The 25,510-nt window shown below is 41.3% G+C and overlaps 1 protein-coding gene across 1 annotated transcript in view; it reads right to left on the minus strand.

The window, feature by feature from the left end:
- STAT4 (signal transducer and activator of transcription 4) overlaps window positions 1–25,510 on the minus strand; it is a 46,546-nt gene that overhangs the window by 12,483 nt on the left and 8,553 nt on the right. Inside the window, exons 4-14 of the mRNA XM_071747830.1 lie at window positions 15,448–15,546; window positions 14,561–14,653; window positions 12,787–12,865; window positions 11,224–11,309; window positions 10,222–10,373; window positions 8,924–9,082; window positions 7,228–7,320; window positions 6,309–6,368; window positions 5,441–5,458; window positions 5,271–5,364; window positions 4,457–4,501 (exon numbers count right to left, since the gene is read on the minus strand). Coding sequence (XP_071603931.1) covers window positions 4,457–4,501; window positions 5,271–5,364; window positions 5,441–5,458; window positions 6,309–6,368; window positions 7,228–7,320; window positions 8,924–9,082; window positions 10,222–10,373; window positions 11,224–11,309; window positions 12,787–12,865; window positions 14,561–14,653; window positions 15,448–15,546 — 978 coding nt within the window. The remainder of the gene's footprint in view (window positions 1–4,456; window positions 4,502–5,270; window positions 5,365–5,440; window positions 5,459–6,308; window positions 6,369–7,227; window positions 7,321–8,923; window positions 9,083–10,221; window positions 10,374–11,223; window positions 11,310–12,786; window positions 12,866–14,560; window positions 14,654–15,447; window positions 15,547–25,510) is intronic.

Below are 25,510 nucleotides of genomic sequence, written 5' to 3' on the forward strand. Positions count from 1 at the left end.
CAGGGTTATTGTGGGCCAATTTGTGGATTTCTGTCCTCTGCCATGCAGGAATTTTTGGGTTTTAAGCTCCTCCACCAGAAAGCAAACTCCAGCCATACCCAGTCACCTTCTGGGCAGGTGGGATGTGGAAACCTCTGAGTGGAATTTTATTTCCTAGGTGAGAAGGTGGTTTCATAGAAGCATCTCATGGTTTCAGTGTCCTTGGGAGACATGAAGTGTTCTGGTAGTGCTGGGGGAGGTTGTAGCATTGGCTGCAAGATGCTTCTTGGTAGGAATTCAGAGCTGAGGAGGAAGAGGAGGAGGAGGAAAGGTAGAGCTGTGCAGATGGGGAGGAGCAGGGTGATGAAAGGAGAACAAGGGGGGGTGGTCTGGATGTTTGGTGTGCTGGAAAGGAGCAAGGGCTCTGTGATGGAGGTGAATGAATTCAGGACCCCAGGGTTATTGTGGGCCAATTTGTAGGATTTCTGTCCTCTGCCAAGCAGAATTTTTGGATCTTAAGCTCCTCCACCAGAAAGCAAACTCCAGCCGTACCCAGTCACCTTCTGAGCAGGTGGGATGTGGAAACCTCTGAGTGGAATTTTACTTCCTAGGTGAGAAGATGGTTTCATAGAGGCATCTCATGGCTTCAGTGTCCTTGGGAGGCATGAAGTGTTCTGGTAGTGGCTGTAGCATTGGCTGCAAGAAGCTTCTTGGTAGGGATTCAGAGCTGAGAAGAAGGAGGAGGAAGGGTAGAGCTGTGCAGATGGTGAGGAGCAGGGTGAAGAAAGGAGCACAGGGGGGTGGTCTGGAAAGGAGCAAGGGCTCTGTGATGGAGGTGAATGAATTCAGGACCCCAGGGTTATTGTGGGCCAATTTATGGGATTTCTTCTCCTCTGCCAAGCAGGAATTTTTGGGTTTTAAGCTCCTCCACCAGAAAGCAAACTCCAGCCGTACCCAGTCACCTTCTGGGCAGGTGGGATGTGGAAACCTCTGAGTGGAATTTTACTTCCTAGGTGAGATTTCATAGAAGCATCTCATGGTTTCAGTGTCCTTGGGAAACATGAAGTGTTCTGGTAGTGCTGGGGGAGGTTGTAGCATTGGCTGCAAGATGCTTCTTGGTAGGAATTCAGAGCTGAGGAGGAGGAAGGGTAGAGCTGTGCAGAGGGTGAGGAGCAGGGTGATGAAAGGGGCACGGGGGGGTGGTCTGGAAAGGAGCAAGGGCTCTGTGATGGAGGTGAATGAATTCAGGACCCCAGGGTTATTGTGGGCCAATTTGTGGCATCTCTGTCCTCTGCCAAGCCAGAATTTTTGGGTTTTAAGCTCCTCCACCAGAAAGCAAACTCCAGCCATACCCAGTCACCTTCTGGGCAGGTGGGATGTGGAAACCTCTGAGTGGAATTTTATTTCCTAGGTGAGATTTCATAGAAGCATCTCATGGTTTCAGTGTCCTTGGGAGACATGAAGTGTTCTGGTAGTGCTGGGGGAGGCTGTGGCATTGGCTGCAAGATGCTTCTTGGTAGGAATTCAGAGCTGAGGAGGAAGAGGAGGAGGAGGAAGGGTAGAGCTGTGCAGAGGGTGAGGAGCAGGGTGATGAAAGGAGCACAAGGGGGGGTGGTCTGGATGTGAGGGGTGCTGGAAAGGAGCAAGGGCTCTGTGATGGAGGTGAATGAATTCAGGACCCCAGGTTTATTGTGGGGCAATTTGTGGCATTTCTGTCCTCTGCCATGCAGGAATTTTTGGGTTTTAAGCTCCTCCACCAGAAAGCAAACTCCAGCCGTACCCAGTCACCTTCTGGGCAGGTGGGATGTGGAAACCTCTGAGTGGAATTTTATTTCCTAGGTGAGAAGGTGGTTTCATAGAAGCATCTCATGGTTTCAGTGTCCTTGGGAGACATGAAGTGTTCTGGTAGTGCTGGGGGAGGTTGTAGCATTGGCTGCAAGATGCTTCTTGGTAGGAATTCAGAGCTGAGGAGAAGGAGGAGGAAGGGTAGAGCTGTGCAGAGGGTGAGGAGCAGGGTGATGAAAGGGGCACGGGGGGTGGTCTGGATGTGAGGGATGCTGGAAAGGAGCAAGGGCTCTGTGATGGAGGTGAATGAATTCAGGACCCCAGGTTTATTGTGGGCCAATTTGTGGCATTTCTGTCCTCTGCCATGCAGGAATTTTGGGGTTTTAATCTTCTCCACCAGAAAGCAAACTCCAGCCGTACCCAGTCACCTTCTGGGCAGGTGGGATGTGGAAACCTCTGAGTGGAATTTTACTTCCTAGGTGAGAAGGTGGTTTCATAGAAGCATCTCATGGCTTCAGTGTCCTTGGGAGACATGAAGTGTTCTGGTAGTGGCTGTAGCATTGTCTGCAAGATGCTTCTTGGTAGGAATTCAGAGCTGAGGAGAAGGAGGAGGAAGGGTAGAGCTGTGCAGATGGTGAGGAGCAGGGTGAAGAAAGGAGCACAGGAGGGTGGTCTGGATGTGAGGGGTGCTGGAAAGGAGCAAGGGCTCTGTGATGGAGGTGAATGAATTCAGGACCCCAGGGTTATTGTGGGCCAATTTGTGGGATTTCTTCTCCTCTGCCAAGCCAGAATTTTTGGGTTTTAAGCTCCTCCACCAGAAAGCAAACTCCAGCCGTACCCAGTCACCTTCTGGGCAGGTGGGATGTGGAAACCTCTGAGTGGAATTTTATTTCCTAGGTGAGAAGGTGGTTTTGTAGAAGCATCTCATGGTTTCAGTGTCTTTGGGAGACATGAAGTGTTCTGGTAGTGCTGGGGGAGGTTGTAGCATTGGCTGCAAGATGCTTCTTGGTAGGAATTCAGAGCTGAGGAGAAGGAGGAGGAAGGGTAGAGCTGTGCAGAGGGTGAGGAGCAGGGTGATGAAAGGAGCACAGGGAGATGGTCTGGAAAGGAGCAAGGGCTCTGTGATGGAGGTGAATGAATTCAGGACCCCAGGGTTATTGTGGGCCAATTTGTGGCATTTCTGTCCTCTGTCAAGCAGGAATTTTGGGGTTTTAATCTTCTCCACCAGAAAGCAAACTCCAGCCGTACCCAGTCACCTTCTGGGCAGGTGGGATGTGGAAACCTCTGAGTGGAATTTTACTTCCTAGGTGAGAAGGTGGTTTCATAGAAGCATCTCATGGCTTCAGTGTCCTTGGGAGACATGAAGTGTTCTGGTAGTGGCTGTAGCATTGTCTGCAAGATGCTTCTTGGTAGGAATTCAGAGCTGAGGAGAAGGAGGAGGAAGGGTAGAGCTGTGCAGAGGGTGAGGAGCAGGGTGAAGAAAGGAGCACAGGAGGGTGGTCTGGATGTGAGGGGTGCTGGAAAGGAGCAAGGGCTCTGTGATGGAGGTGAATGAATTCAGGACCCCAGGGTTATTGTGGGCCAATTTGTGGGATTTCTTCTCCTCTGCCAAGCCAGAATTTTTGGGTTTTAAGCTCCTCCACCAGAAAGCAAACTCCAGCCGTACCCAGTCACCTTCTGGGCAGGTGGGATGTGGAAACCTCTGAGTGGAATTTTATTTCCTAGGTGAGAAGGTGGTTTTGTAGAAGCATCTCATGGTTTCAGTGTCCTTGGGAAACATGAAGTGTTCTGGTAGTGCTGGGGGAGGTTGTAGCATTGGCTGCAAGATGCTTCTTGGTAGGAATTCAGAGCTGAGGAGGAAGAGGAGGAGGAGGAAAGGTAGAGCTGTGCAGAGGGTGAGGAGCAGGGTGATGAAAGGAGCACAGGGAGATGGTCTGGAAAGGAGCAAGGGCTCTGTGATGGAGGTGAATGAATTCAGGACCCCAGGGTTATTGTGGGCCAATTTGTGGCATTTCTGTCCTCTGTCAAGCAGGAATTTTTGGGTTTTAAGCTCCTCCACCAGAAAGCAAACTCCAGCCATACCCAGTCTCCTTCTGGGCAGGTGGGATGTGGAAATCTGAGTGTCTGGGTGCTGCAAAAGGACCTGCTGGCTTGGTAGGGTTAATGTGTTGTAGCCCAGTGTCACCACGAGAGGGGAACCTACCACCGGAGTCTGACTGTTGGGGAAATGAACACCCTGCCCTTGGCTGAGACAAGCAGACAGACCTCTGATGCCATTATACTGTTGCTTTAGCTGTATAAAATATATGTATTTTATAAGTATATATATGTAAATATATAAAATATATATATTTTATACATATACTGCTCTTATAGGAAAAATTGGACCAGCAAAAGACTCCAAAATTATTTTTTTTTTCAAAATGGAAATGGCTAAAGAGGTGGCCTTACTCCTTCCTATCTTCTATTCTAACTTTTTTATAGAGAAACTTGAAGCATGTAATTAAAATTTGAGCACTTACCTCTGCAAAGTTCTCATATTTATGCTTTCATGTGATAATTAGTCCTATTTTAATGTAAGAACAGGGTATTTCAAAATCTACCAGCATATGATTGCTCTTTGATTGAAATAAAAATCTAATCTGAGATACTTGTGAGTGTAATCAAAAATATGTAAAATAAGGGCACAAACCTCATTTCCTTTGCTTCCAGCACTTGATTTCATTTCTTTGGGTTGCTGTATAAAGCAAAACAACATTTATGTGGCAAAGAAAATAGAGATAGAAGCACCTATAAAAACTGTCATTTGTAACCATGATGTTCTTAGTATAAGATTTTATTTACAATTTACAGATGGTACTGAAGGCTCTGAGACTAAGCCTTGAAAAGTCTATTTAGTGAATAATCTTTTGCTATTTTTGAAGAAGTTTTAAAGCAACTAAGTTAATGTAACACAGTATTAATCAGGGTGCTCAAGGAAGACCATAGATCTTCATCTTTTTTTGCAAAACTACATTGGTGCATTGCACCTGTGCTTAGGTAAAAAACCAAACATGGGTGAGAGAGTCAGCAGGATTCACTGGGATATAGAAAAATTACAGAAGCACAACTATAGCCTCTCAAAAGATTGTTATTGCCAGCATTAATTTCAACCAGATCTAAAGCATTCGATTATAAATTCCCCCAGACAAGGGTGGTGTGGGGATTTTTTTGTTGTTTTTTTTTTTGGGTTGGTTTCTTTAACAAAACTCAGCTTCTCAAACTCAGTTCAGCATGTTCAGACTTCTCCTTTTCTGGCACCATTAGGATTTGCTTTGTCATTTCTGTTAAAACATGGTTTAATTTTTCAGAATGGGTTAAGCATGGAGTGGGACAAAGAAACTCCAGGAGTAAATTCTGTGTGTAAGAAGAAAATTACTTGTAATGCACTTCTCCCTGCACAATTTTTTTAATTTTTCTTTTTACCAGAGGTGCATGAGAGGGGAAAAAAAAGCAGCCAAACTTACCAGATGTCTAAATTCTACTGAGAGGCTCCCATTTGCAGATTCATCCATGTTCATTGCTTTCACGTGTGTGCCACACAGAACAAACCTACGATTACTGGGGAGGAAATAACATGGTTACACACCCAAATAATCTCATATTGGGTGAAGAAAGAAATCTGATATTTCCTTACCTTACAGTTGAAACATTCCTGCAATAGAAGAAGGGTGGGGGGAAGAAACAGGTTATGGATCAATCAGTGTTTAAGCCAGACTTGCACTGAGCAACTTGAGAGAGGACATTTAGCCTTATTAAAATTAATTCATGTTGCCAATACAGCTGTAATTATAAAAATGAAGAATCAAAATTTGTTCTGCCCAGTTCAACTTTTCTATCTGGACAGATGTGAGGAGTTGATTTTACCTAGTTTTGTTTTGGCTTTTTTTCTGCCAGTGGGTATCAAGGAACCAAAACCCTTGGAAAGAAAAAGTTTCTGTAGAAGTCCTGACTTTAGGCCAAGGGTAAAACTCCCTAATTTTACCAGTTACTGATTACAGAACCAGCTTTTCAAGCACAAACTCATAATACTCAGAGCAGCATAAATATATTACATTGGAACTACTAGGCCTGTTTTCTCTACAAGTAGAGAAAAGTGATATTTCTAATCTGATCTATCCTATCCATGCAATACATTTTGATTTAAAGTTTTTGTGTGATGCCACTGTTTCAGAGTGGTGAATTTTATCTAAGTCTTGAAATAAATCTTAAATAATGGGCTTCTTGCCTACACTTTAAAAATATAATTAGACATTTTTTAATAAAAAAGAGAATAATATGATAATTTAATAAAAGAGAATAAATAATAATAATAAATTTTAATAAAAAGAGAAGTCTTCTGCAGTAAAAAAAGAAAAGCATTAGCCCTGATGTTTTAACAGTTTGGGGTTCCTATTGTTGTTTGTGTTGTGGGTTTTTTCCTTTCTAGAGCAACTTCTAAATCAGATAGGGCAGCATCTGAAAAACCTGTGTTGTCTCTGTAGGAAGAGAGAGAAGTTTCTTACTTGTCAATAGTTGCTTTCACTCTGATCTGGTAGTTGAGCTCTGGCAATTTGATCAGCAACCTTCAAAACAGAAAATGTGAAAGTGCAGATATATTATCAGCAGATAATATTAGAGATAATATATCTAATAATAATAATGCAGATAATATATCTAATATTATCAGCAGATAATATTAGAGACTAGGAGCTAGACACCAAAGTAGCTGAAATTATAATCTGAAAATGGATTAGGCATCTAGGAGTATATTCAAATTTATAGGGTTGTATATTCAGAGGGGTTGAGCTGTTCCAGTGGCAGGTGTTACACTTTCCCTGCAAATACCTGGAAAAGTTATTAGGTGTTTGAGGGAGTGGGCAGAGAGAAATTTGAGATGGATATGTATAATCTGTGACTGCATTGTACAGGTATTTTCCCTCATCTACCCTTTCCAGAATTCCTTTTTTTGCTGCCAGATGGATATGAAATGCCAGCTCCTACTCCCATCTTCACTCTTCTTGAAAATCAGGAGAGACCAAGCTTGTCATTGATTCACACCCCAAAATGCAGAAATTTCTCTTTCCTACGTGCAGAAATGGTTCTGAGTATTCTGATTGTGGCTCGTATGATGTGAATTGTTATTTACCCTGTTTGCTGAGTCATTAAAACAAGAATTCAATGGAATCCTGAGGGTTCTGGCTTTAGGCCACAGTCTGCTTTTTTTTTTTTTCCTCCCACTGATTTACTCTTTATTGCTTCTTATTACCAGTGACAGATTCTGTGGCCTCTGTGTCCCCATTCCAGGAAACTCTCCCTGGAGTCAAAAAAATCTCCAACACAAGCTGGCTTGGTTTGCTTTGCTTTCTAAGCCTCTGAAACAGCCTCCTAGGTTAAAATGCAGCAGAGAAATGAAAGGATTTGCATCAGGTTGCCCGTCCTTACCTTAATTTAACAGTGAACTGTATTAAGGTTTTAAGAACCATTGGCCTCTGGGGATGTGTTGGCATGCAGGGCTGCCTTTCAACCACAAATGAACTGTGTGAAAGGAAATTAGATAGATTGTTAGGAATATGCATAAGCAAACAGCTGTATTAAAGGAAAAAAAAAAAAAAAGTGCTGTTATCTAGAGATTAATTTCTCTACAGGTGCTGGAATTGGAGGTATGTATTCCAGCCCTCAGTTCTCAAACTGATTATGTGTTCTAACAGCTGAATTCTTCCCCTAAGAAACAGATATTTGGACTATATTAAAACTTGAAACAAAATAAATTCCACAGTCCTAAAATACCAGGCTGATAAAGTCTGGCAGACCAAGATTTCTAACAGAACCATGGAACAGAATATGAAAATGCACTGAGCCAGTGAAATTAAACATATTCTCTTTTTTCATTTTATTATTAAAAAGCAAATGAGCATGGTTTGCTTTCAGTTAGTAGCTTGTGATATATTTCTCATCTACAAAAGGCACGAGGAAGGATGATATTTTATATATTAATAAAATATCTTGGTGGGGAAGAATAAAGACAAGGAAAAATTAGCACCTACTTGAAAAAGGTACTTAAAAAAGAGACAAACAAGCAAGCCCTCAACCTTTTTACCATGTGTTTGTGCTTTCTACTGAAATAAGTTGATGTTTTAAGTTCACCTAGAGTCAGAACTTGACTTTACTGCACAGGAGAATCTGCCTGGCACCTTCAATTCAACAAGGGGAAGTGTAGAGTTTTGCATTTGGGGAAGAACAACACGATGTCCCAGTATAGGTTGGGGGCTGAGCTGCTGGAGAGCAGTGTAGGTGAAAGAGACCTGGGGGTCCTGGTAGACAAGAAGATGCCCATGAGCCAGCAATGTGCCCTTGTGGCCAAGAAGGCCAATGGCATCCTGGGGTGCATTAGAAAGGGTGTGGTTAGTAGGTCAAGAGAGGTTCTCCTCCCCCTCTATTCTGCATTGGTGAGGCCACACCTGGAGTATTGTGTCCAGTTCTGGGCCCCTCAGTTCAAGAAGGACAGGGAAGTGCTTGAAAGAGTCCAGCGCAGAGCTACTGAGATGATTAAGGGAGTGGAACATCTCCCTTATGAGGAAAGGCTGAGGGAGCTGGGTCTCTTTAGTTTGGAGAAAAGGAGACTGAGGGGTGACCTCATCAATGTTTTCAAATATGTAAGGGGTGAGTGTCAGGGAGATGGAGTTAGGCTTTTCTCAGTGGTGACCAGTGATAGGACAAGGGGTAATGGGTGTAAATTGGAGCATAGGAGGTTCAAGTTGAATATCCGAAAAAATTTTTTTACTGTAAGGGTGACAGAGCCCTGGAACAGGCTGCCCAGGGGGGTTGTGGAGTCTCCTTCACTGGAGACATTCAAACCCCCCCTGGACACGTTCCTAGGGGATGTACTCTAGGGGGCCCTGCTCTGGCAGGGGGGTTGGACTAGATGATCTTTCCAGGTCCCTTCCAACCCCTAGGATTCTATGATTCTATGATTCAGCTTCTAGAAATTTTGAGGACAGCTGTAAATACTTTCAATATTGGAAACCAGACCTTCAAGATCCTCAGGGACTCAACTTTTTTTTTTTCCCAGTTGTTTTGTTTTTAACCAGATGGGTTCAGCTCAGGTGAAGTCCCCACACCTTGGCAGTGATTTACGTACTTGCGGAAGAGGTTGTAGAGCAGAAAGTTGACTTTTTCCAGCAGCTGAGGTCTTTGCACTGGGATAGGGTCCCCATCATAAGTCAGCCTGGTCAGCAGCTCATCCAGTTTTTCTAGTTGCCTTCTAACTTGGAACAGACTCTCTGCCAGCAGGGTAAAGCTACAGCAAGACAGAGATGAGTTTGCAAACTTTCATTTTGAAGACGTTTTGGCTGCTGAAATTCTTGCTTAGGGAAATCACCATCAGTACTAACTGGTGCTTTCTAGCTTTATCCAGGCTCATATTCCTTCTTCTTCTTTTTAACAGGAGGCTGTAAATACCTCAGGCCAAAATTTCCTACTTTTTTTTTCAAAGAAGTGTTTTTGCAACAGGTCCCATCGACAGCAGTGCAACGCTGTCTGTGAAATATATGCCCAGTTTTGACATTGTACATGCAGAGCTCTTGTGCCAATTTTCTTTCTTTCCTACAGCTGAGTGGTTTTGGAAAATGGGCTCTTTAAAGGGAGAATATTTATAGGAAAAAGAAAGTTGTGAAACCGAGGAAGTGAATTTCTCAAATGTGAAAGCAATAAGGAAAATCAAATCCAAACATTTACTAGTAGTTTAATAAGGCATGTTTGTATAAAATCACATCTTTTAGCTATTTTTATCATATTTAGTAGTCAAAAAAGCACACAGAAAAAGAAAAAAAGACTTTTTCTTCAAACTTAAATAGTGTTTTTTTGTTTTCCTTCCTGTATTCATCTTTTTACTTCACCTTTTCCTTAAGAGAACTTTGGGAGAGAAATCACCAGAACACTGACATTCTCTGGCTGCATCATTTTTTAAATATAATGCTTTTTAATTTGTTTTTTAATTTGGAATCACCTTTAGAACCACAGAGACTGCTGCCATTCAAGTCCTGTGTAGCTTGAAGCCTGGAGGAGTAATGTACCTGGTGAGTCAAAGCATAAAATGTCAGCCCAGCTCCTGCCTAGGCAAAACTCCCCCTGTCCTCAGCTCAGTCAGCACAGTTTTTACTCAAGCAAAACTCCCAAGAGGGCATCTATCCTATATCTGGACCAACCATCAACCCCCAAAATTACTGACTGCCCCATCTCAAGCTCAGCAGTTCACTCTAATGCTGTTAATTCTAAATACCAAACGTTGTCCACCAAAAAAAATTTGCATTTTTGGTATTTGCTTGCCTAGCTGCTGATGAATTTGCCTCCGTTGCAACCAGCTAAAGGAAAGATCATTTCATGTGTAGCAGACTTCCTGTGGTTTTCAGTGGAAACAGAAGCCCAGGGCAAGCTCACCAGTTCTGAAGCTGATCCAGCCCACCATGGAGAGGGCCCCCAATGCAGGCAATCTGCTGCCTCCTCTTCCAGTCCAGCAGCTCCTCAGTCAGCATGTTGCTCAGCAGCAGATCAATTTCATGAATCACACGCCCTATTTTACTGAGAACTTCCTGCAAAACACCAAAGGTATCACAAACTGACCCCAAAGCACAGCCACAAAATTCAGCAGGTATCACAGAAGGGCTGATGACGTTGACTTTGAAAGTTTTTGCTTTGAAAGTTACCAGATTTAGGCCCTATGGCTTTAGTCTCTGATTTACAGGTGACTGGGTTCAGCACTCGTTGTACTTGACATCAGTCTTGAATCTCTTTGAACTCTTCCTCAGTAAAACTTTCTGGTTTGGGGTGGGAAAGTGAGCTGTTGTACTCTTTGTGGGCAGGACACCTCCAGGAAGTTGACATTTACAAGTTCTATCAAGGTCAAAAAGTCTTCCCTTTGTATCATGCCCAGTGCACTCAGGTTTTTTTTGCTTGCTTTTATCCATAAAAAGCACAAGGACTCAAACAACTTGCCTAAACATACTAATTTTTGTGCCAGCAAAGAAGTGGCCAGGAAAATATTTGTTATATTTGCAAGGCTTGGTCACTGAACACAGCAGGGCACCATATGCACCTTTTTGGGTTTATTACATTTTATTTATTTAGTACATTTACTCTGAATACTTTTTTTTTTACCAACTAAGGTATCTATCCCTAAGAAGTCCTGTGAAGTGATGCCCTCACCTCCCTTCTAAAGAGTGAAGAAGCAAATCTTTGAGCTGTTCCCTCCTTGCCAAGTTCTTAACTTCTTTTCAAAATCACACACCCACCCCAAAACCTCTTGGGGCTTTGTAACCAGTGTAAATTCTCTGCTTTTTTGGGTGGAGGAGATAGCAGGCACGTACACATGTTTGAGTATCAGATGTGGGGAAAAAAGGGGAGAAAGCAAACAAACCACAAATGGCAAAACTTGTCACCAACCTTTCTCTTGTAGTCTAAAGTGTTGAGCATTGCCTGCAAAGCCAACATTTCCTGCTTAATGAGGACGCTGTTTTTATCGTTCTGCTCTGCAGGGGGATGAGAGAAAAAAAAAAAAAAAAAAAAAAAAAAGATGAAAAAATGAGTAGAAATGCTCGTGTGGGTACGTGCCTGTGTTTGTCAGGGGGAGAGAGGTAAAAACCACCTGTGAAAAAATAAACTGCAGACATCAGCAGGTTATGTAATAGTGCTTCAGCTCCATGGACTGACTCTAGGGCTGGTTTGAGATGAGGTTTATGACCCCACTCTTTAGATGAGGAAAAGGTAGAAAACATATGGATGATGCCTAGAAATCCATAAATGTCTTGTTGAGGTGCACACTCCTGTATTTTCTACATCCTGAAATATGCCAGCAATTAGGATAAAACTCTTTGGGCTTGGTGTGGATTTCATGTCTGGCAGAAAGGATGGAGGTAAAGTGTTAATCACTGGGGATTTCCCCCTCTCAGTAATTTTTTGCCTCCTGTGGATCACGTGTGAGTTTCAAGTTTTCCCAAGCTCTTGCCCTGTGCTTTTCCATGTGCAGCTCTTCCCCCTGTCCTTGCCTTCCTCCACCTTTTGCTCTTTTTGCAAGCAAAATTTTTTTCATGTTAGCTTCAAAAAAAGAGACTGGTGCCAGCTCTGTCTCTTAGCTCTGGATTGACCTCTTCCCATTACATTCAGATGTTTCAGCAGAGGCAGACAAGGACCTGATGATGGTCAGGGCAGCTCAGCCACAGAAGTTGCCCACAGACATGGGATGGAGGGGCAAGGTGGCTCTGTTGGGGACATTTTAAGCCTTGCTAGTGATTTCTGTAAGCAAATTTTCTTTTGCCAGTGTGGCAAAATCTTCTGTGTGGTCAATACTTCTGGTTGGCCTGATGGTTACCGACTCATTAAACCACAGCAACTTGATCTCTGCCAAATATCTGGCCACAGCCAGCCTTAAGCATTTTAGGAATGCCATGTTTAACACCTTGGACATCTCCAGCCCAGTATCTTTGCATGTTCAAAGGAAAATAGGAAGATATCTGAGCAAACAGAGGTGACATCACTTTCTTTTCTGAAAGATCAGGCAGGGGCTGCTGCCCAGTGCAGATCTGAAGCATCATGGCCGAACAAGCATTCAGAGTGCTTACCAGTGGGTTATCACCACTGGCAGCAAAAAAGAACAGAAAGCCAAGTTAGAGGCTAAAAAAAAGTTTTGCACAACTCTGGGAAATAAGAGGCTTTTCCCCATCCTCTCAAAGATGAGGAGTTGATGAAAAAGAGGTTCTTTAAATCAAGAAAAGTACCACTTTTCATGCCATTATCCCACTTAACTATACAAAACTACTCTACTTGTTCAATGACATCCTGATTACCCTCTTAATCCCAAAAGAACTGTTATATTCAGTTTTATATAAACTAAAAATAATTTTTTTATTGCTACATCCATAATCCTGGTAATTCACAAAAAAGCCTGATATTGGGGTCAGAATCAGTCGTTTTCTTAGAGAGTCTAAAAATGATAACAAAACCTCTTACCTAAACTTTGTAACGTTTTATACCTGAAGTCAAATTCCTCTTGCAAGTCTTCCAAGTATTTGACATCTTGGTCAGTCAGCTTTTCCAGGGAAAAGAAAGTAAAATTATTTGGGCATTCATGGTGGCAAAAGGAATTTGTTTTGTGATGGACAAATGCTTAATGTGTTATTTTCTTTCCTACCATTTGAAAATCCCTAAGCAGCTCTGGGAACTCTGGTTTATTATTTAACTTTCAAAAAGACAACTGAACTATAAATGCATATTTATAACTATAACATTTTTTATAACATTTTTTTTTTAGATCGTTACTTCAGGACTTGGGTAAAGAAATAAAACATTTTCACTTTTGTTTTCCTGGGATCTTTTTGCCAGGATTTGTTTTCATGTGTGCTGCAAAAAGTTTAGAAGGTGTTTCCCAGTAACAAAACAACAATTCAAAAAGAAAGACACACCAGAAGAAGGAAAAGAAAACTGCAGGAAACAATCTGCTTTATTTCTCTCTGTTTTTATGCTGTCTATAGGAATCCTTGATTTTGCCAACAACTTATAAACAATCCTTTTCAGTTTCTCAGGACACAGATATTGTGAAAATACAGATGCCCTTTGCTAAGGCAAGACACACAGCATCAGCCATTTTGGTTTCTTCTTTATTTTGGAGGCTAAATTTTTTTTTTATTTTATTTTTTTTTTTTTTTTTTAACGTGTGCTCTGTTCAACTTAATTACTTACTAAAAAAAAAAAAAAAAGAAAATGAGCCTCCCTACCTAGAAATCATTCTTATTTTCACTGCTCTTTCAGGGGTGGCTGCTCTTTCCCACAAAGGCAGCAGGAGCAGCACAGGAGCTGCTGTGTTGCAGCTTTCTCTGCTTTTGTTTCACACCTCTTATCTCATAACTTGACACACAGAGATTCAGCATCACATTCTCTTAAAGCTGGCTTTGTCCTTTTAAGGGTTTCAACCTTTCTAAACCTGGCTTTGTCCTTTTCAGGGTTTCATCTTTCTAACCCTTTTTCCCTCAGTAGGAAGACACTCGTGAGAAAATGCTACTAGGACCTCTTTGCAATACACCAAAAGTGTTGCTCTTGAACACCCCGTGGAGAGAATATTTCAAATAAAACTCCACTGGGACCTTTGCAAAGCTGAAAATAGGGCTGGGAGAGCAGAAGACCAAAGCTCATCTGGATCTTTCTCCTCCTCTGAGCTGCACAGGCTCTCTGAGCTTTTGAGGTCTCTCTGAGACATTGCTACAGGTCTGCAATGGTTGGGAAACTCCTGGAGAATTGTTACCATCACCTCCCAATATTCTTCTCTTAATCACAATAATCACACACACTTAATCACAATCTTAATCTTCTCATAATCACAATAAATATGTAATTATTTCATTTCAGCTTTACAGAGATCTTGGGAGGTGACTTAGAGGTGATGAAGGCTGGCCCAGCTACAGGAGGTGATATTGCAGAAATAGGTTTACTGAACCTCAGACACCTTTTTAGGGACTGTGGCTGTGTTTCTGCTCTCAGAAACACTCAGAAACACTTCCTGCAACTTGCATAAGGATGAATGAGCTACCTTGAAAATAGAAAGCTCTCCCACTGAAGCCAGAGCAGCTGGAAACACCTGGGGATCCAGCTGTGTGGTGGATCAGGTACCATCAGGTAATCTGGGCTGATGTCCCCAGAATGATGGAAAATGGTTGGAAAAGGATCTGTGGTGCCCAGCTTAAAGCTGGTTCAGGTGTGTCTCGTGGCAAAGAGGAGAAAAGTAAAATACCTGAGCACTGTTCTTGATGGCTGACACTTTGTGCTCCACGTTTCGTTGTCGTTCTGAAACCACAGAGTTCTGCAGAGACTTTTCCAGTGGCCCCTGGAGCACAGGGAACAGAGAAGGAGGGGATGAGTAATAATAAAGAGTAAAAGGAACTCTGCTGTAAATTCCAGCACAGAGAGGGAGTTCTGATGCTGGTCTTCAAGCAGCTGGAAACTGGTGTAAACAAAAAATTCTGTTTAGTTCCACGAATGTGAAAAACAGATGTGAAAGATGTGAAAAGATGCTGCTTTATCTTTGAAATTCCAGAAGGTGAAAGGGTGGGCATACTGCAAACATTAAACCTCAAAGAACCAGTAAATTAAAGAAAGTGAAACACAGATTAGGTTGCTGAAAAAGACCCATGGCACAGGACTTGTGGAAGAATATGTACTGCATCCACAGGTGGCTAAAAAGATCCCACTCAAAAATTATATCTGGGTTTTAAGCCTTTAATTTCCCCTCCAAAAAGGTTTTGTGTGCAGTTTTAAAGTTTTTCTTTAAACAACATTAAAACTATCAATGCCTTTAAAACACATCAGCTGGAATGTCTTTTGCATTTATTAATCTGAATTACTGCATTGCATCACATAAAATACACCCATCTGTTATGCAAAAAAATTATCTTTTTAGTGCCTTTCCCACAGATTAAAGTCTTTGAAGACTCATTGTGACATAGAAGTCACCTATAGCAATACTTGCAGCAGCAGAGCCACTAATGAAGTACAAACATGACTTTAAAGGGCAAAATTTGGCAAGCCCTGGTGTACATAAAACACTGGAATACAATGAGAGGACAGGATTTGGATTTAGTCCTAAAAGCAGGAGTGGATTAAAAAAATAAAATTGATTACCTGTACAGGCATGCTAGCTGCAGCCAGGATTCTTCTTTCTTCCCTTAAACAGTTTGAGATGATGACTGCTATATGCATGGGATTACCATGATATTTGCCCTGCAAGAACAAGTAAATGCTTTTAAAAATTCAGAACTCAGGGAATGTCCCTCTGGGTGTCACAAGCACTGGGGCCATGAGCTCCCCTGTTAGTGGGGGTTCAGCCTTGGAGAGCTGCATCACTTTGTGTCATTGTCATAAAATATTCCTAACCAATTTTTACACTTTCTCAGCAAGAAAACTTAAATTTTAATGTCAGTGAAATTTTTTCTCCTTCAAGAAATGTGCTTAGGATGAAGGAAGAAGTAACTCTCCTCCCAAGCTACAGAACAAAAAAAATACCTTTATTTTCACACCCCCAGAACTAAAGTGCAGAATTGCTGCTGTGTGACTGAGGAGTGGGCACAATTTGAACAGCTGTTGGTTTGTGCTGTATTTGTCCAACTGGAAAGATTGAGGGGTATCAAGCAGCTTCTTTTATTTGTTCAGTGCTTCTCAATATCCTTCATCCCTTCTCTTCAGTAAATTCATTCAGATGCCCTTTATTCAGTGCTCAAACATTTTCCAGCCATTCATTACAATTAGTCCAGTTAATTTATTTTCTTATGTGATTTCTGGTTTTGGACTTGTTCTATTTTCTCCTCTTTCTGATTAGTTTTTGCTGCCACTCAGAACTTCAGTTATTCTTGGTTTGTCTGAATGTGGCACAACCAATTTGTACATCCTGAAATGGGTGCTGTATTTTCCTCTGCTGCATCACACCAATTGCTGCATTAGAAACAAGGGGGTGAAGACACCTGATGACAGGAAAGTGAGCACAATGCTTCTGTGTGCTTCTACTACTATGACTGAACATATATTTCTAACACTTTTTTTACTGGTTAGACAAACCAGGATCATTCCCTGGGTGCTTTTGCATCAAATCTAAGTAGTAAGTAGTAGTAGTAAGTAGTAGTAAGGACATTTTTGTAATATCTTTTGACTTCAGTCACCAGGTGAAGAAATATTATATTAAAAATGGTAATTTTATATTCATGGAGACTTGGTTTGAGCTGCTTGGTATCAAATGCCCTGCTGCTGGTTATGCTGTGGTTCCAGGTAGAGACTAAAGGAAAGGACACAGGACTCTTACACAAAATAATGTACAAAATGTTCCCTTTTAGAGAAGCTGTGACTGCCATGGCATTGCTGGCTGTGGAACTAAGCTTTAAAGGGTTCCTGAAGTCTTCTCAGAACAAATAAAACATGTGCCCCACAGTGAACACCCAGTGCTGCCTCTCCTTTAATCTCCCTAAAAGCAGCTCAGGCTGATGCTTTTCTCCAGCATCCATCTGGATCAGTCACCCTGAGGAATGGGAGCTCTGGCCTAGGCTGTGATTTTGGGAGTTTTTATTGCTGCACAGTGTCAAAAATTTGGGAAGGGAATCCAGGAACATAGAAGATGTTCTCTCTCTCCTTTAATCTCCCTAAAAGCAGCTCAGGCTGATGCTTTTCTCTAGCATCCATCTGGATCAATCACCCTGAGGAAGGGGAGCTCTGGGCTAGGCTGTGATTTTGGGAGCTTTTATTGCTGCATAGTGTCAAAAATTTGGGAAGGGAATCCAGGAACATAGAAAATATTCTCTCTCTCCTTTAATCTCCCTAAAAGCAGCTCAGGCTGATGCTTTTCTCCAGCATCCATCTGGATCAATCACCCTGAGGAATGGGAGCTCTGAGCTAGGCTGTGATTTTGGGAGCTTTTATTGCTGCACAGTGTCAAAAATTTGGGAAGGGAATCCAGGAACATAGAAAATATCCTCTCTCTCCTTTAATCTCCCTAAAAGCAGCTCAGGCTGATGCTTTTCTCCAGCATCCATCTGGATCAATCACCCTGAGGAATGGGAGCTCTGGGCTAGGCTGTGATTTTGGGAGCTTTTATTGCTGCATAGTGTCAAAAATCTGGGAAGGGAATCCAGGAACATAGGAAATGGTTATGATCTTCCTACAAAGAATAAAGAATGGAGTGGAGCTTCATGACCAGCTGAGGTATCAGTAGGGTCCCACAGCAACACTCAGAGCAAGTTGATTGCTGCAAAGAAAAGTTGTGCTCTTGGCAAAAAAAGTCCTGCTTTTTATAAGGCTTGGGGTGAAAGCTGTGGTGAGATCTGTGAGAGGTGTAAATCCACTGAAATGCATATTAATTCCTCAGTTAATATCTGTTAATTTCTGCTGGCTGCTGTGATTTTTTTGCTGATGAAACAGGGTCCCACCTCCCACAGAAATGGGTACCACATGGGGTTCATATGGGATGCTGGTAACAACAGGGTCTCTGAAACTACAGAGCTTGAGGAGTGTTGGGTTTTACCTCTGCCCATCAGAATGTGAACATTTTAGGGACTGATGGTTGCCCTGTGGCAAAAAGGAGTCAAAGCAAAACCATTTAGCAAAGTCAAGAAGAAATAAACATCTTCTCTTGGAGCTGGAAAATGTGTTTTTGTAGAAGAGGCACTTAAAAAAAAAAAAATCTTCTGTGGGATGTTTTAAAATCCCCCACAAAAAAAATGCAAGGCATTAGGAACTTTCCTGGCATTTCTAGATGCAAATTTTTTCATTGTTTCATTGAGAGATCTGAATCAAGAGATGAAGAGGAAATGCACTTTCTTTTTCTTCCTTTCTTCTCTAACTCCTAAAGCTGTAGTAATAAGCTTGGCCTGCAGTGGTTCCTTTCATTTTGTCTTCTTCAACTCTTTTGCAGCCACGTAGCAGAGGGATTGCAACTAGACAATAATTGTTGCATGATAAATAAGTTATAATATTAAATATCTCAATACCTGTAACCTAGCAAATAATTACTTGAAGCCAGTGTGATTTGCTCTGTCAAAATAATAACACTGGATTTTTTTTTTTTTTCATCCATGTTTTATACTCCTCAGAGGTAATCCCAGTCCCAGACATTCCACTCAGTATTTCCTTAATATCTGCCAGCTCTTGCTGCTGTAAACTCCCATTTTATCTTTGGTTGAGGGCAAATTTGCCCAAGATGATTCTGACTGACTAAGAGAGAACTGTTTCCTATCATTGAAATAGTTGTATCAGTTGGAAAATAAAGGAAATTTAACAAAAAAAGGCTTGAGATGAGGGGATTCTAACTTAGTGTGATGTGAGCATTGGCAGCCAGGACAGGAGGAAGGGTATGGATTCTCTACTTATGCAAAACTGCATCATTTAGTTCAGATATTGATAAAGAAAATTCATACTTGACATAATAAATATAATAAAATACCAACATAATAAATACCAACAAAGGGTAACTGAGGATTCAGTTTTAATCTTAGGTTTCAAATGGAAACTTGAGTCTTATCTGCCAATGTTGCTGTAATTCTGTTCTCCTCTCTTCCTCTTCTCCTTCTTTCTGTTCTCCTTCTCTCTGTTCTCCTTCTTCTCCTTCTCCTTCTCCTTCTCCTTCTCCTTCTCCTTCTCCTCCTTCTCCTTCCCCTTCCCCTTCCCCTCCCCCTTCCCCTTCCTCCTTCTCCTTCTCCTTCTCCTTCTCCTTCTCCTTCTCCTTCTCCTTCTCCTTCTCCTTCTCCTTCTCCTTCTCCTTCTCCTTCTCCTTCTCCTTCTCCTTCTCCTTCTCCTTCTCTTCTCTTCTCTTCTCTTCTCTTCTCTTCTCTTCTCTTCTCTTCTCTTCTCTTCTCTTCTCTTCTCTTCTCTTCTCTTCTCTTCTCTTCTCTTCTCTTCTCTTCTCTTCTCTTCTCTTCTCTCCTCTCCTCTCCTCTCCTCTCCTCTCCTCTCCTCTCCTCTCCTCTCCTCTCCTCTCCTCTCCTCTCCTCTCCTCTCCTCTCCTCTCCTCTCCTCTCCTCTCCTCTCCTCTCCTCTCCCTCTCCCTCTCCCTCTCCCTCTCCCTCTCCCTCTCCCTCTCCCTCTCCCTCTCCCTCTCCCTCTCCCTCTCCTTTTCCCTCTCCTTCTCCCTCTCCCTCTCCCTCTCCCATATAATGAGTTACATCAAATGATCTTATTTGGTTTTTACAGCCACCAGCATTGGTGCTAAATTGAAGCAAACAAGGGAATAAAACTTTTGTTCTGAAGAGGTGAAAATTTTCTCTGACTGCTGATGACATTTCCTCAGGAGAAAACCTCCCTCCTACCACGCAACATCTACCCTCTCTACTCCAGAGACATCTGCTCTGCTGGCATCTTAATAGATGAGGATGAAAAACAAAAAGACATTTCTGAAATAACTTTTTATACATTGGAATGTGTGGAGTTTTGGACAATTTAGCCAATTTTTTAAAAGCTTAAAGTATTTGGGATACGTTAAGATGCATGAAACAGTGGCTGGGAAAATGGAAAGTTTGCTTCTGTGAATTGGAATATAATGAAAGAATTTTAAAATACATATTCTGACACTTCAGTGTGGTTTTTATAAGCTCATGTTTATTAACAACCTGAGTATCTGAAATTTCCTGAGATATATGAGGAAATCTAGACCAGAGATCCATTCTTTTACTATTCTTTTCTCCCTATTTCTTTTAATTTTCCAAAATTCAGCACGTTTTCCTGTGGCAGCTCCATCACAAAGTGGATGAGTCCCAACCACAGTAATATTGGCTTGGAAAAGCTTTCTTTTCCTGTGTCAAAGGTCTCCACACAGTGCACACATCTTTAAGTGAATATGGGCATTATTTGAGTATCCTGACTCAGATTTTTAGGGACTGAAGTAGAGAATTAAGTATTAGTAACTTTTGCTCTATAGTTGTAAAGTCAGCCAGGGTTTCACTTGGTTATCTCCTGGTTTTCAAGGTGACCTAAAGAGGACTTGAGTAGGTTCTAGTGCTTTCTAATTCTGACAAAAGTGCTTCTGAATTTGGTTGTTCTTTCCCCTGTTTTAATTTTTTTTTCCCCCTAACCTACCCATAACACCAGCTGTATTTTTTTTCTTGCTTTTGCTAGAAGAACTCTGTTTGTTTTATTTGTATACAACAAGAGCTTTACTGGAGGTATGGAACCTTTAGCTAGTGTGGCTGTTGATGTATTTGTTGAAATTAAATGTATATTTAAAGAAGCTGATGGAAGGGACAAAGAGAGATAGGAACAGGATTACAAAGTCAAGCAAAAATACATTTCCTTCCCTGTTGCTCACTTGTGATGTGCTTATTTGGCCAGGCCTGATACTCAGTGTTTTTCTAGATGAAAAGATATTCTATTTTTCATGCAATCAAAAAGCAGGGAGAAAATTTTCCTTTCATATATCACTTTATTTTTGAAAGCTGAAACAATTTTGGTATAGTTGTGTTTCTCAAGGAAACGTGTGGGTGGGAAGCCATAGAACCATAGGTGCTTATTTCCCATTTTCACCTTCAAATATGGAAACAATGTTTTGTATTGATTTGTTTTCTACCTTTATTTATGGCAGAAACTCTTAAGAAGACAGTACTAGACTACAAAGAAAGAGATGGTCTTTGTGTTACCTGGATTAAGGTGAAGTGCTAGGAACTTTTTGGAAAAAAGTTGCCTGTATTTAAACAGGCAATAATTTTACTGAGAAATCTTTTTCTCCTAGAAAGATGGCTGTGTTTTATCTAGGTCTGTCAGAGGAAGTACCTGGGACAACACTATTTAGACTTTTATTTTTAGATTTCCCCTTTCCCCTCTCAAAATACAGGAGAATTTCAAGGTAACCTCATTGTTTCAGGCAGCTCCTGTGATGTGTGGGAAGTTGTAACACATAAGTCTGGTGAGCTGGAATTCTGGTTTTCTGCTATCTTATAACAACCAAAAGTCTGTACAACTTTCAGGCCACCCAAATAGCAATAGGCAAAGCTGTAAAAGCACAGAAATAAACTATGAAGGCAGAGATTTTTTATTTTTTTTTCCATCCCCCAGTTTGCTCCCAGATTCCACACTTGAAGTCCCAGCAAGGAATGCTCTAGAGAAACAGCAGATTTCTAAGCAGGCAGATAAAAAGCTACAGAAAAGAAATGTCTGTAGATTTCATCATCAGACAGCAGAGCTGTGCTGCCAGGGGGGTGGAATAATGCAGTGATGCTTTGTACTTAAATGAGATTTATTTCAGAATAAATAAAATGAGTGTTTCCTATGAAAAAAGGTAACACAGCAGGAGAGAGAGAGGGTGGATTTTTTTTTCCCCAATTTTTTTATTCTTCCCTCCATCTTCTGGATGCAAAGATCTGAATATTTTATATATATATATATACACATTATATTTTATATAATTGTTTGCCTGCAACTGAGCCCTTAATACTGCAGAATGAACAAAGCCCACAGGAGGCAGTTCACTTCATTTAGTGGGTTTTCACTTCTTGTTTGCAAGTGAACCCTTATTCATTCTACAAACCCAAACACTTATAAACTCTTCAAGTTGCATTCTTTACATAACAACTGAGAAAAAAATATTTTACTTCTAATAAGTAGTGTTTTTTTTATTCTTTTATCAATAATTTTTAAAAATTTTCTTAGCTGATATGCAGTCACCAGCCAGTGCTCTGGTTGGTTTTTTTCTAGCATTTGCAAAGGCTCTGGGGCTAATTTTTTTTTTTCCCCCTAGGAGTGAAAATAAATCACTCCAATCAGCTCCTTTTCTCGGGGTGCTACAAAACAATCTACAAAGGAAATGTTATCACTGGTAACAGGTTTAGTGATCACTAAGAGCAGACACCTGCTTCACCATCCAGCCTTCTGTCTGGGGTTTTTTATTCATGCACCAACATTTTTTATAAACAGCTTTGATACACGATTGGACTGCCTTGTTTCATTAAAGTTGATTGGTTTAGCCTCCAACCCATAAGTCTCTCTCCCTTATTCTCTCTTCTTTCTTATCAAGGAGGAGAGAGAGATTAATAGAGAGCATCTGTCACCCGGTTTAATCGCCGGGCCAGTGTTAAACCGTGACAGATTTATTGGCGCCCAACGTGGGGCAAGAGCTAATTGGCTCGAGTCCAATTTAAATTTTGCCTGATTAGTTTGAATTCCAACTCCAGCAGAAAGAATGGCATTGCTGAGCTGGAATCAGATCTTGTTCTTTGGAAATTTCACAGGGTTGGAGATTAAACCAATCATTCCGTAGTACAAGGGACAAGGCAGTAATAGGAAAAAATCAACCTGAATTGTGTTAGACAGCAGGACACACTGGCTCAAAACACACTTCCTACCATAATTTGGTTGTTCTGTTGATCTGGCAAGTTACAGGAGTGCTAAATACATGTAATTAACCTTCTGAAATGGCTCTTCTGTGGTGTGTTGGAAACTTTTTGGTTTGTTCCATTCTCACCCTGTTGTGAGCTTTAACAGGAAACTGCAACTTAAACCATCAATGGCTGCATTTCCATCCTTTGGAACTGTTTCTCAGCACAGTGCTTATCAGAACTGTTTGTTGAGTACCAACTGGAACGACCTCTCAGATCTAGGGTGATTTTGTCCATTTCCTTTGTACTGAAATAAATAATCTGGAGGCACTTAAGAATCATGTAGGTGTGGTGCTTAGGGACATGGCTTAGCACTGGACTCAGATTTATGGTTGGATTCAACCATCTTAAAGGTCTTTTTCAACAAGAATGATTCTGGGATCTTAAGATCTCTTCATCTACCTTTCTGGTACAGTCACATGCATCCTGAACTAAAAAAACACTTTTAAATGTTCATTTGGGTTCTATCTGGAAAAGCACAAACACGTTCAGTTCTTATGGAAAGAAGCTGGGCACTATAATCATGAACCTGAACCAGGATCAGGAACTGTGCTGATGTTTTAAGTAGGATCATGTAAAGCAAGATGCTATTTGTTTGTGCTACCTAAAAACAGGGTGAATTTTAAGTGTAGTGCCACGATGTCTTTATATGTGTTTATGCAGATGACACAAGATACTTTCAGATGCTATCCCAGATCTTCCCACAAAAAAGCAGGGAGAAAAAAAACCCCATTATTTCCCAGCTCCAGAGTGCTTCCAAAAGCTCATTTAATTATCACTGGCTGCTGTGAATTTGCAGACCTGGTGATTCTGCCTGTCCTCTCCCTTTGTAAGCACTGCTACAGGTTCATGGTGTGCACACCCTTGCTCCTTCAGCAGAATCCCTGTTGCCCTCCTTCCCCTCATCTTAGGCTCTAGCAGGGCTGGTGTGGGGGTAAAGCTGACAAATACCTGAGAATCTGCTGTGAGTATTAAATGACTGTCATAAATATACATATTTTTTATATATATTTTTATAATTGTTCCCCAGAGCACACAGTACACTGATTAAATCAGGCTTCAGTGGTAAACGTGCAAAGCAGCCCTTCTTCTTCCTGAAATCTGTTATTTCACTTTAATAAAGGAAGATTTATGGAATCAGATTTTTCCCTCAGTCCTGAAAGATGTTTCCATGAATCCTGTTTTCCCTGAAACAGTGATGTGACACACATGCATCCTGCCAGGAATGAGAAGGGATGGCTTTCAGGAGTTATCTTGAAAACAGAGCATAAGTGAGAGTTTCAATTTTAAGTAAGATATTTCTGGGACTTTCTGCTTTCTTCCTGATGTTGTCATGCACCCAGCACAGTTACTGGGACCTCACCTGAACCCATGCATGGGGCCAGACTGAATCCCATAGAGCTCCACCTCATCCAGCAGGTACCTCCTGAATGCTCAAAGATTTTGGGACACGAGTTATTGATGAGTGTCCCTGTAATTCACCACTTCTCTCTGCATTCATGGATTGTCCAGGAGCTTCCAGCAGGGATATTTTAAAGAGATAAAATGTAATTGTTCCTGGGCTAAGGCTGTGTGGAGTGGTGCATCTGCAGTTTGGTTCCTAGAAGTGCTTGGCAGCTCATTTGGGGCTTAGCATCTGCCCTTAAGGTTTTGGTTGTCATGGCAACAGCACAAACCAGCTCCTTGGGACTATTTTCTTTTTCTCCATCTAGATTTTAAGCAGGGCAAAGGACCACAGACAGAATTTCCCACCCTTCTTTTCCCTGCTGCCTCCAAATGTTTTGTCTCCCCATCCCTTTCCAGAACTGTTCTGGGGGGAGGGAGAATTCTGGAGGAAGGTGGGCAGAGGTTTAAGGTGATTTTGCCATCCTGCCTCCTTCTGAAGCACCAAAAGTCTGCTCTGCTATAACAATGAACCCAATTTCCTCACTAGGGAAGTAATAATGTAAGTAAATATGCAGGATTTTAACCTAAAACACTGATTTTAATATAACATGTACATTTTTGAGTGATGTCAAGGAGTGATGTTTCAGTGAAAGAAATGAATAGGTAAAAAAAGCAAGTTACTGAGAGTTAGCAGTAACCTCTGCTGCTAAATTTTTCAGCACTTTTTCAAGTACTTAAAATTTTGCATGTTTCCTGGTCAATGTTGCTTTTTTCCTCCAGATAATTTTGGAAATGTCAGCAGTCTGAGCAGAAATGCCACGTTCCTTAGCTCTGACTCTAACAGAGAGAGCATAGGGATGGTCCCTATGGCCAAAAAAAAGGCCTCTCCTAAGGCTGCTCTTAGTAGCAATCTAGTTGTATTTCTAATTAAATGTAAGTCCCTCATTTTGCCTTTTGTCAAATATTTACAGATTTTTTTTTTTGTGTGTGTCCTCTGGTTTTAATTTTATTATTTTTATTGTCACAGAATTTAGGCACCTGTGGCATAGCTCAAAATACTAAACTCCATTCTCAGTGATAAATGCTGCTTGCCAGTATTATCTAGTTTGACAAGAATTATTTCATATTTTAACAGAGTTTGGCTCAAAGGAATCAGAAGACTTTGCTCTGGGATCATGTATTGGGGTTGAACATCTTTGTGGATGTTCAAGCCCAGAACAGAACATTTTGTCATGTTTTATACCAAAAAATTAAGGGAGGTCTTTCAAATGGGTGGGTGCTTGGATGTGGTGCTGGTAACTTGTGGGGATAATTCTGTCCAAGCAGCACCAGGAATCTTGATCCTAATGAATCTTTGGCTGTCACAAGCCCTTTGCAAAGTGTTTGTGGTTTCCTCTCCTAAGGTTGCTCTTAGTAACAATCTAGTTGTAATTCTAATTAAATTAAATAGAAATTAA

Source organism: Heliangelus exortis, chromosome 6 (assembly GCF_036169615.1).
Source record: "Heliangelus exortis chromosome 6, bHelExo1.hap1, whole genome shotgun sequence".
Classification (NCBI taxonomy): domain Eukaryota; kingdom Metazoa; phylum Chordata; class Aves; order Apodiformes; family Trochilidae; genus Heliangelus; species Heliangelus exortis.